Source organism: Pristis pectinata, chromosome 2 (genome assembly GCF_009764475.1).
Source record: "Pristis pectinata isolate sPriPec2 chromosome 2, sPriPec2.1.pri, whole genome shotgun sequence".
Lineage (NCBI taxonomy): Eukaryota > Metazoa > Chordata > Chondrichthyes > Rhinopristiformes > Pristidae > Pristis > Pristis pectinata.
The window spans coordinates 76,778,511-76,790,542 of NC_067406.1; the positions used below are offsets into that span (position 1 = coordinate 76,778,511).

General features: G+C 35.9%; 1 protein-coding gene and 1 long non-coding RNA gene across 5 annotated transcripts in view; one reads left to right on the top strand and one right to left on the bottom strand.

Moving 5' to 3' along the window:
• adgra3 (adhesion G protein-coupled receptor A3) overlaps positions 1-12,032 on the top strand; it is a 100,003-nt gene that overhangs the window by 80,073 nt on the left and 7,898 nt on the right. For all 3 annotated transcript variants that reach the window (XM_052032111.1, XM_052032093.1, XM_052032102.1), the window contains exons 9-15: positions 1,479-1,677; positions 3,330-3,479; positions 5,079-5,240; positions 5,513-5,725; positions 8,128-8,335; positions 9,183-9,391; positions 10,629-10,753. In XM_052032111.1, coding sequence (XP_051888071.1) covers positions 1,479-1,677; positions 3,330-3,479; positions 5,079-5,240; positions 5,513-5,725; positions 8,128-8,335; positions 9,183-9,391; positions 10,629-10,753 — 1,266 coding nt within the window. The remainder of the gene's footprint in view (positions 1-1,478; positions 1,678-3,329; positions 3,480-5,078; positions 5,241-5,512; positions 5,726-8,127; positions 8,336-9,182; positions 9,392-10,628; positions 10,754-12,032) is intronic.
• LOC127579397 (uncharacterized) overlaps positions 5,556-12,032 on the bottom strand; it is a 135,326-nt gene continuing 128,849 nt past the window's right edge. For both annotated transcript variants that reach the window (XR_007957665.1, XR_007957666.1), the window contains 2 exons: positions 8,800-8,859; positions 5,556-5,653 (listed from right to left, as the gene is read on the bottom strand). This is a non-coding gene — a long non-coding RNA (uncharacterized LOC127579397). The remainder of the gene's footprint in view (positions 5,654-8,799; positions 8,860-12,032) is intronic.

Genomic DNA, 12,032 nt, shown 5'->3' on the forward strand with positions numbered 1-12,032 from the left:
AAATACGTAGAGCAATAAAATGTGCCCTGTGATCTAAGACAGTTGCATAATGCTAACTTTAGAGATTATGTTCCTAAATAGTTAAATAATACTTATAAAGACAGGTTATAATTTTGAACTTTCATGTCTCCAGAGCTTAGAGTTGAGAGGGCAACAGGGTTTGGCTATGAACAGCACAAGGTTAAAGTTGGAGAATTTGCATTAATTGCATGGGGAAGATTGTGGTGAAGTCTGAAGCAGTGGTGGAACAGGAAAGAGAATTTTAAATTGAGTTGATGGATTAGGAGCTAGTGTGGGTGAGTAAGTGATGTAGATGGCAGAGCTTTGGATGAGTCAAACTCATGGAGGACCTTCATTGTGGATTTTTATTAAATAAGTTGCCAAGGTTACAAAAATGATACATCTTCTAAATCACAAGCAATGCAACGTTAAAGCTACTAATAATTACTTGCTCATTTAATTATTCTCAGTCACATAATAGTCTTTCAAATCCTGTTTGATATTTTGTTTGGGACTAATTAGGACAACTGGCCTGTGTAGTTATAACTTTGGGGAACACAATGCTGCATTTAAATAAGGAGAAGCAGGGCAAGAACTGGTAAAGGGAAAAGAAACAAATCCAAATTCTCAGCCAGCCTCTGTAAAATTCTGCTATTGTTACCATACTTTAGCAAGTATTTTGTAAGGCACTAGCTGCAGATTTGAACATAATACTCTGCACATGAAACCACTGCCAATCTGTAGCTCACTCTTCAGCTGGTACATTCCACTAATTCAAATTATCTCCTAGAGCATTCATTATACTGTTTCGATTTGAAAATGTTAGAAATCTGGTCTTTTTGCAAATAGTCCTTTTAGAATCTTGTGCATTTGTTTGCCCTACAGCCATTTTGTGCTGTATTCTTTGCTTTTCCGATGTGCAACTTTTAAAATTTTTTTTGCTGCTTTTATAGCAGGTTTTTCCCCCTCAACAAAAGTAATAAAGCAGATGATTTTGTGTAATAGCTTTCGAACTAATCATCATCTGCTACATAATTTCAGAGGCATGGATGAAGATAATCCTTTGCAGCATCCAGTTTGGGGGGTGGGGGGAGGTGGGAAAGAATTAATATCTATTTGATGCATATGATGAACTCTACAATACTGTGACATCTTGTATTTTCAGTAGATGGGGAAAACATGTATTAGCATTAAAGTGCAAAATTGATTTTGTCTTTTCCTCAGCTACAGGCACCAATATGTCATTTATTTTTTCAGTTCTAAAATATGCTATGGTATCTTCCCACTACATGGGTGAAGTACTTGTCTATTTTTTCCACCTGAGGAGCTTGCAACAAACATGCATTGGTGCCGCAGACCAGATATTGTTACCTTCTATCTGATAGCTGAATGTGTTCAGTTACTGGGTATTAGGGTTATGCTGTATTTCTGATTTAAGCCCAATGGTTAGATTGAATGAAAGAATATTCTGTGTTCAGGTGGCCTCGTACATTGGCTGGCATCACTGCCTACCTGCTGTGTACCCGTTACTCTGCAAGCACTGGTATTTACCCCGGCGGGTCTCAGGATGAGAAGGCTTGGCGCAAATGTGATCGAGGAGGCTTTTGGTCTGATGACAACTATTCTCGATGTCAGTATGCAAATGATGTTACACGGGTTCTTTACATGTTTAACCAGGTACACAGTGAGTCCTTGCTTAGACAAAGTATCATTAGCTGTATAAATATACTAAGTTAAACTTGTAATGTAAACTTTAATAATAAATATAATGAAACAGGTGATCATATTGATATAGCAGTGCACAGTTTGATAGTCATATTTTTGTTGGTGAAGAGCAGTTTATCTTTGCAGCACTTCACTTATTCTGCAGACTATAGTTTTATGTTTGTTACTTTGACTCTGCAGGTACTCTTTACATCTTCTATACTAAAGGTTGGCAGCTTAGTTGTCATACTGGGAATTGAGCCCATAATCCAGACTGAAAACCAGTACAACGACAACAACTTTTATTTCTGTATCCCTTTAACATATCAACATATCCCAAACAGCATTATAGAAGCATTAGCAAACCAGTTTTTACAATAAATTACAAGAGGAGATAATGGGGGAAAATGACCAAAAACTACTAGCCTATTTTCACCTCTGGGTTTAGTGAGCAAATTCCAGAGGTTAGAACCTTGGCAACAGAAAGCATGGGAGTTATTGGATGAATATTAAGTTTGGGGATGAGCTGGAGTCCAGAATTTGAGGACTGCAGATAGAGCTATAGGCAATTAAGGTAACTCTGAGGTGTTAGATTTGAGAACAAGGGTGAAAATTGAAATATCTAGGCTTTATTTAACCAGGAGTGAGTATAAATTAGTAAGCATGGGTGATTGGTCAGTGAATTTGTGAGGATTAGAGGGGAGAAAATGGTGGCTCCTGGGGAGTAGAATTTGCATGCCCTCAAGTTTACAGAGGGTAGAGTGAGGGAGCTGGTTCATTATAGTAGCAAGTCTGAATGGAGATTTCGGCACCAGATGAATAGGCAGAAATGGAAATAGCTGATCTTGGTGATGAGTAGGCAAAAGGTACAGTATGGAGCTTATTTTAGGGTTAGATCTGATACTGAGGTTGTAAACAGACTGATTTAGTTTTTGGGTAGATGAAAGTGATGGGGTTGAAATCATTGGCAAGGGAATGAAGTTTTGTGAAGGAGACTGAAGATGAGACTTCGATTTTTCCAACATTGGTGACATTGATCTTGAATCAATACCGTTTTTGGATTATTTTGTCAGGGGAAGGATATTTAGATATGCATTAGACTTTGCATGCAAAAGTAATGGGTGTTGTGATTAATGCAGATAATTGGGATGTTTTGACTTTTGGATGAATAATATTTCCACTTCTGGTACAAATGAATTACTTGATACATATGTGTAGCCCTTGGGTCGCTTTTCAGAATGACAACTTATTGAAGCAATAACCAATAAAAATGAATTTTATTGATGTTTGCAAGATTAGCAGTTACAATAGTTCTATTACAGACACTGCACTATGATAGTTCATTGTACAAAGATATTATGGCGGTAAAGTCAATGCAAAAGCTTATTTTACAATGCACAATAGATCATAAAATAAAGTACAATGAACTGAAGAACTGTCCCCTTGAAGTATTTTTCAGTGCCTGATTCACAGCATGTCTCAATTTCCTTCTGGGTGAAAGAATGTAAAATAAAAATGTTTTATTGCAAGATCTTTGCCAATACTTCATCCATGCTAGTCCAGGTGTTACAAGAAAGTATCTGGCTTGTCATTTTACAGCTGATTTTACCTTTTATTTTAAATAGATGCCTTTGAACCTTACAAATGCTGTGGCAACAGCACAACAACTCCTGGCTTATACTGTGGAAGCAGCAAACTTTTCAGATAAGATGGATGTCATTTTTGTGGCTGAAATGATTGAAAAGTTTGGTAGGTTTGCAGAGAAATACAAGGAGGTGAGTTTTTAATGACTTCATTATAACACTTAGCTATAAATATTTAAATACATGAAAAATAAGAAACGTGGAAATGGGGATGCTTTATTTTGCTTTCCCTGAGATTTGTAATCATCTAATTCTCAGACAAATGCATTTTCATTTTATTATCCGTATGTACTGTTGAGAAATTTTTCAGAAAAATTCAAATTTAACTCTGGAATTAAAGGGTAGGATCTGCAGGAGGACAGACTGCATATGGTGGGAAAGATTAATTAGGCTTCCATCTCTTGTATCAGTAGCCTGATTTTGTGTGATGGTGCAGGAAGTGCAGCTGTCACACAAATCCAGCAACCCAAGTTTGATTCTGACCTCTGGTGCTCTCTGTATGAAATTTGCACATTTTTCCTGTGACACTGTGGGTTTCCCTCAGATGCTCCAGTTTCCTTCCATGTCCCAGAGTTATTCGGTTACTTGACTACTATAAATTACCCCTCATGTAGGTGGCTTGTGGGAGAATTGGGAGGGGATAATGAGCAAGTAAAAAAGCAAGCAGTGAAATAAATTGGGGAATGGGATTGCTCTGAGAGCTGGCAATAGACTCATTGGGCTGAATGGTCTCCAGTGTCGTAAGGAACTATGAAATATATCAAGTATTTATACTGCACAGCAGAAATGTAATTAAAATAACTGTTTATTTCTTTCACCCAATATAAACTTTTGCAGATTTTATTGATAATCACTGATTTGATGCAAGCTTTTTATGCATCATTCCCACTGTAGAATTCCCTGAAAATGTGGTGCTTTGAGAAGGAAATGTATCTGAGCACTAATGGAATGTAAACTTTAATTACTACCGAACAACTTCTCTAAATGCTATATTTGTTTTTCATTCACAATCACAATTTTTTGTGAACTTTTAATATTTTAACCAAATAAATACTTCAATCTCAATTCATGTACGTGTCCCAATCTTTATTTCTGTATCTGGCTTACTGTTGTCAAAATTGTTTAGTCTGATTGCCTATTCATCCAGTTGGATGACATCACTATTCCTTAATGCCACAGATCCTTTATGTAAGCTGTTACAAATTCACAACTGTGAAAGCACAATTGAATAGTTAGGAAGGAAGGAAATGACATTTGTATATTTAAGTTGCCTGGCATTTGTCTCAGCCAGAGATTAACTTAATGCTCTTGCTTGTCCAGCTAACTCTCAGACAATAGTTTTGTAACTCAAAGATTAATGTTACTGGAAAGAAAGTTATTTTTCTTTGGCTTGTACTTTGTTTTGAGACCAAACAGTGGTACATTAAAAGAAACTCACTAATGTGTGAGGCATCATAAAGACTGTAATTCATTTTCTGGCACTAGAACTATTATCAAAATTCAGGTCATATATTGGCATTCAATTTATCAAAGAAAGTGCAACCGTATGGTGGGTATTCTGTATACAACTATTTCAAACAAAAATAAATGGTTCATATTTTGTCCTAAAGTTGACTAGTTTGTCAATTTTGACCTAAATATGGTTTCAGTAGTGTGTACCGTTCAACTTAATGGAGATTTTTTTTCTCTGTCAAGGGATTACATTTGAAAAAGTGTGTTTATTTCCTTTAGCTTGGAGACGTCATGGTGGATATTGCTAGTAACATCATGTTAGCAGATGAACATGTCCTCTGGTTGGCCCAATGGGAAGCAAAAGCCTGCACTCGAATTGTTCAGTGTTTACAACGGATTGCTACTTACAGGCTAGCCAGTGGAGCTCAAGTTTATTCCACAGTAAGAATGGGGTCTTTAAAATATTTTGTAGCTATTGTATTTTCAGTAAGTGTGAAACAAATCTGCAAAAGGTGTTGCTTCCATTCTGTCTGAGTTACAATCAACTTTTGCTAAACCATCCAATTTTTATTATGAAAGAATAAAGCATAACCTCTCTCCTCTCTTTTTCCCATCACTCCCCCCCTCACCCCTCCTCACACCAGGTGAAAATGTTGATTATTCTCTAAATATGTAACGTAATGTGCTTTCTGATGTTTTTTTTTGTCATGCAGTATTCTCCAAACATTGCAATGGAAGCTTCTGTGGTGAAAGCCAGTGGCTTCACTGGAATGACTTGCACTGTGTTCCAGAAGGTCGCCATGGCAGATCGAACAGGACTTGCTGACTTTGGGCGAAGAGATCCTGATGGCAACCTGGATAAACAGTTCAGTTTTAAGTGCAGTCCTGGCAATATTAGCAACACACTTTCCAGTTTTGTAATCAAGGTAAGCAGGCAATTAGGGATATATAGGATGTGTGTACACTTATTGTCTTATATTATGTTTTAAATTAAATTTGCTCTGATTGTTACTTGTAGTCAAGAAATGGTTTTGCAAAGAAAGGTAATTAAACACCTAAACTAGACTTTTTAAAAAAAATAGATGCCCATGGAGATTGGCAAAATAATTAGCTGACTTTGTTGAATTGCCAGTAATTACTGGCAAAAGACATTTTTGTTTTATCTGTTTAACACCACTTAGTGTTTTAATCTTTCTGGTTATTATTATTAATAAAATACTACAATAAGCTCAAGGAGCAAGGCAAGAGATCTGAGTGGGTGGGGTGGGAAGCTGTGTGTTGATGCTTTTTAGAGTTTTCACCTGTGGAACCCTGAATAATACAGTAATTTTGTTTTTGCTATAATTTTTTACTTAAATCAGGGTTAATTGTAATTATTATTAATTTCACTGAGATGGTACAGATTCTTGTTAAGGTAAATTAGTACTTTACCAATTTAACTGTAAAGTTGGGGCTGTTCTTCAGAGGTAATTGTCAAAAAAAAACTGGAAGCCCACAACCTAGAAGTTCTGAGTTTTGATTATAACAGAATCTATGCAGCTGTATGGAGATAGGTGACCAGGCATTATCTCACTGTGATGAATTTTTAAACCATTAGCACTTCTAAAGTAATCATTCAAAATCTTCCTGCAATTGTTATATGTTACTGACTACAATGAAATGTGGTACTAATTACAGCTGAACAATCATTCTTTTTCTCCATGGATGCTGCCTGGCCTGCTGAGTTCCTCCAGCATCATCGTGGTTTTCATCTAGATTCTAGCATCTGCGGTCCTTTGTTTCTCTATCCTTTTTCTATATTTTTGTGGTGCTTCCTGACCACCCAGCTCTAATTTTGTGGTCAGGTACCTTTATTGTAATCTCTACAGCAATGAGAATATAGTTTCTTTCTATTTACCACAGCAATTCTTTTATTTACTTCAGCCAATTAGATATAGAAGCAGCAGAATTCTGTTCATGGACAAAAAGATTTGGATTGGAACAGGGCTTATGCATTGTTCTGTTAATATCAGCCAGTGGGAATTGAAACATGAGGACATAAGAAATAGAAGTAGGAGTGGGCCATTGTGCCTGCACCAAAATATATAAAATCAGAAAAAATATAGTTTGTAAAGGAACACATAACGTATGCAATGATTCAGCCTGTATACAGACAGTTTATTCAATCTCTTGCAGAGAACACAAATCCCTGATGAGCCTGGGAGTGGAGCAGTCAGATAACGTGCAAGGATTTTGTACAATTAGAACTGAAATGCCTTGACAGTTTGGGTTGGAATATATTTGTTTCTCTTAACCATTGTGTAAGAAATTGAATCAAATTACATCGTTAAAATGTTCCAAACCTGGGGTAACAGCAGCTCTGCTGGAAACTTGCAGTAATGATGTGAAACTTAGCCACATGATGGGTGTTACAATGATCTAAATAGTCTTTAAAAAGATGATATCAATCTACACAAGAGACTACACTTGTAGAAAATTAATATTTCTCAAAATCAATATCCAGCAAAATTATGAGAAAATGGGCCAAAGAAGTTTTGGAAAGCACAAAACCTCAAATCATGGCAGTTTCAATGTGCAGTCCATCACTCTGCTGATAAATGCATTCAGCTGTAGTTGGTACTGGGTAATAATAATTGCAGGAAGATTTTAATGCTTATTTTAGAGATGTCAATGGTTAAAAACTGCTCTTTGGCTTCAATCAACCCTTCTGGCTAACATATATTGTGAAGAAATACATTGTGAAATGGATAAATTCTGTGTCTGAATGTTTTCTCTGTCCTTCAGTTACTACAGAAGATTGGCTGAAATTTTCTGGATTACTGCTGAATAGTTTATATAAACTGAATCCCGTGTTAGTGGCACTCAAAGTGGTTATCTTTACTTGGCCTTAAAATAAAATCATCTACACTACACATACCTCTACAAACAAAAAATTAATGCCACTTTGAGATAATTGAACAGAAGTACCTACTTTTAAATGTCAAGGGGTGGCAGATTGATTTTGGATAACTGATTGTATTGAGTAGCTGAATATTTTCCTTAAAGTGCTGTGATCATTCTTCCACTTCATTCTATTTTGTCGGGCTTAATTGGCTGTAAACAATTTTGGATCATTGCAAAGGATGTGAAATGTGCAATGTAAATCCAAGTCATTTTTTGTTTTCATTATCTTGTGATATTGGCAAAAACAATACTTGTCACTCAGGCAGAATGTAAAGTAACAAATTTTTTTTAAAATCATTGTTTGTCTCTACTCTCTTTGGTATATGATTAATCATAATACATTCTATGTGAAAATTCTAAAACTATTTATTTAAATACTCCATAGAATACTATTGCAGAGGCATCTATTCAATTACCACCATCCTTGTTTTCCCAAAATCCTGTACCAAGCCAAATGGAAGATGCAGTCTACAAATTGCAGCTTATTGCTTTTCGGAATGGCAAACTTTTTCCAAGCACAGGGAATTCTACAAATTTGGCAGATGATGGAAAGAGACGGACTGTGGCCTCTCCAGTCATCTACACTAAGATAGGTAGGGAGATACCCAAATTTCATTTCTCATTTCTATTTTCAGTAAATATTTTAAAGCAGTAATTAGAATGAGTAAGTGGTGGATAGGGAGATATATTTCTTTAATTGCAGTGTTGGTACTTGAATTTTAAAAAATATTCTTGGTATAGGTATCTTGCAGTGCTTTTGTAATTATGATTTTAAATTGAAAAGTTTGCAATCACATATGTTAAATAGTAGTACAGGGGACCCAATCCTTGTCCAAATACAAAAGTTGACTTCCACCTTGATTCTGGTGATCTTATCATTTGGTCAAGCAACTTCAATTTATAGTCTTGGTATGAGAAAACAAGCCAACTGGTTATAAGCAGATATTTTGAGTAGTTCATAATCATTTCAGAAAATAGTTTGTTATTCCTAAAGCGACCAAGTTATTTTTAAACTGAGGAGTGAGGAGAAAAAGAAATCAGAACTTTTGATCTTCACCTTCAGTAAGCAGTCTTTTTGTGTGTGGTCCCTCCTCTACAGCTCTTCAATAAGTCCTGCCTGTTTAGGACAGACATAATTGAAATGTCTGTTAGTGCAGCATTTAAATTTTGTTGATTTTTTACCAGCTAGACGGAACTCAGTTGTGGAATTCTAATTATAGTGGTCCTGAATCTAAAAAGATAAGATCATTTCATTCTAGTAAATATTTATATCCCAGACTACACAATCCTGTTGATGGCATTTCCAGCACTGTGGAAGAATGACATTAGTAAATCCAAAAGTGATAAAAGTTAATGAAACTTTTTGATATTCAGACTTATCCTTCAGTTAGTTAATACATGGATCTGTAATGGTAATATTTCTTTGCTTTCCTTTAAAAGATGACAACAGTTTGTATTCTCTCAGTCAACCTATCACTGTTACACTGCGTCGTATTGCACATGGGGTGGATGCTGTTGCAGCATACTGGGACTTCAACCTTCTGAATGGTTATGGAGGATGGATTTCTGATGGCTGCCAGATTGTCACATCGGATGAGAATGTCACCACCATGCAGTGTTACACGTTGAACAACTATGCAGTGCTGATGGTAAAGACTTGATATTCTACATAACTCATTGCAGATACAGGCCTGATGCCAATAACCTCAAAATTGTGGAACTCTGAGTAGCCTACCTTCCCTCCTAACACAAGCAACAGGGTACCCAAGTTCAATGTTATCTTTTCATTACTGCAGGTGACTCCCACATTACTGCCATTTGTGTAACAGAAATTTGTACCTATGGAATTCACAAATCACTACCCATGATGTTGAGATACAGAATAACATTTGTTCTCTCAGAATTTATGTATAAAAAAAAATAAGTTTACTTAAATAAGTTTACTTAAACTTTCACTTTTTGATGCATGCACTGATGAGTGGGCTTCACATAATGGAATATCACAAGACAGACCATTCTCTAGGAATGCAACCCCCGCTGTAATGTCAGGGTTGCCTGTACTTACTTTGTCTATGTGCTAGTCTCATTAAACTTAATGGTGTCCTGATTAATGAGTGTTTTGGTTCCACTTTATATATAAAAAAAATCTCTGCATAAAGTATATATGAACATGTGATTACGTAGATGTCACATTGCAAATATATTTTGCTGCCTGTCTTAGCAACACCATAGTTTTAGTCATCAAACTTGAATGCAGAGAAACAAATTCCAACCATCTATACTTCTGAATTATAATAATAGTATCAATATTTTCACCAAAGCAAAATTGAAAATGGACTGAATTATATCTATAAACTTTGGAACTATTACCTTTTAACCATTCTTTGCCTGAAAATTATATTTAGTCTTGATAGTATTAGGAAAATGGTCCTGGAGTGTGAAAACATGGGCAGATGGGATCTTGGAGGAACAATGGCATTGTGGGTTTAGGAATTTTGTTTTGGCAGGAGGGGTAATGATGGTGTGTGTGACTGCTGGTGTCTTAATCATGGAATGTTAAAGGTTATTCAGATCACTAAGTCTGTTTGTGTAGCTTTTTCCATTTAAGCCATTGGGTAGAATCAAACTCAATATCCTTTTAATCAAGAAATTATCTAATTTTCATTGTTTGAAATCAATTCCACATGACTCATTGTAGCCTCAAACCTGTTGTCACTGACCTCAGTGGAACTTGTGTAATTATCTTGCAGCTGCTTATGGGACTCTTTTGCTTTTGTAGACTGTGTAACTGCTTTATTTGTGGCAACAATTTTGCTGTTGACTCCTCTTCCCCAATGAATATGTGTATTTCTATCATTAATCTTGAATGTTGTTTGTACCCATCAGGATCTGACTGGTGCTGATTTCCTACTGCAGACTGTCGAGCTCTTGCATCCAGTAATATATGTTGCTGCAACAGTATTGCTCACTTGCTTGGTTATAATTATCATAAGCTACATATATTACCACAGGTAATGCCTTTTCTGACATTTAATGATGTATAGCAATTGTGGCATTGGTTCAAAGTAATGCAAATGATATCATTGAACAAAATAATTGTCATTTAAACAATTCACAATCGCTTGCTGCAGATTTTGAAATATGCATTCTTTAAAATATGGACTCAGGAATGTAAGGTTTTCCAGTTTCCACTCTGTAGTGTAGTAAAATGATTCCGATTTGACATGGAGATAAAAGTGGAACAAGACACATCAATACAACCCAGTGATTGGCTCACCTCAGAAAACCACCATGGCTATAAATGAGCCAATTAGCTTTCTCCACCAGGAAGCATTTTTACTTCTGATTGTATCATGAAATAAAGCACACAAGAAGTCAGTGCAAAACACATTTCAGAAGGCCCTGGTGGTTGACTGAAAGATGGGTCGATCCTTGAATTCAAGAGCAAGAGTGAAAGCATTGTTTTACACAAGGCCTGTGTAAAAACAAAAGTTTCTGTACTTGTGCATCTAGCAAATTATTAATTTCTATATTTTTTTAATTTTAAATGATTGTGCACGAGTAGAAATTAAAATGTTATGCCAGATATTTGCTTCCTATCTGTTGCTGTGCATTAATTACATTGTGGTTGGGGCATAGCTACCTGGTGATAAATCCAAATGTTGATTGAATGGCAAATTTCATAAATCTTTACTAATGCTTCCCTATGCTGAATATAGTTTTCTGTTGAAAGTTGACAGAACTCAATCCAGCAAATATTTGTGCAATTATATACAGTATGCTGCATGCCTCACTGTTTGACTGGTGGGCTGTGTAGTGCAAGTTAAAATGTCCGTGTGACTTGTTGATTCTTGGCATTAGTTGAGCTTGTAAGTTTGTTTTAGAACAAACTGCAAGACTATTCAATTAGTTGACAACTTTGCAAAGAGAAGGGTATGGTGTTGGAGGAAAAAAGTAAAGAAAATTGTAAGAGGTTAATGGTATTGGTTGCATCTGAATGCTTCCCACTGGCTGATCATGAAAATATAGGAGCCGCAGTGGGCCATTAAACCCTGGCTCACCTGTATCTCAGCTCCATTTAGTATCAAATCTATCTGCCAAAAAAACTCTATTCATAGAGTCAGACATCCTCTTTCCTGGAATTTGGAGTGCATATGCATAATGTGCAAGAAAGTAAAGGAGAAAAACTTCAATACATCTCAATTTCTAGAATGGTAACCACTTTCTATTTGATTTTTTTTCCTGTCAGCCCCTGCCTGTGTAGTGCAAGTTAAAATGTCCATGTGACTT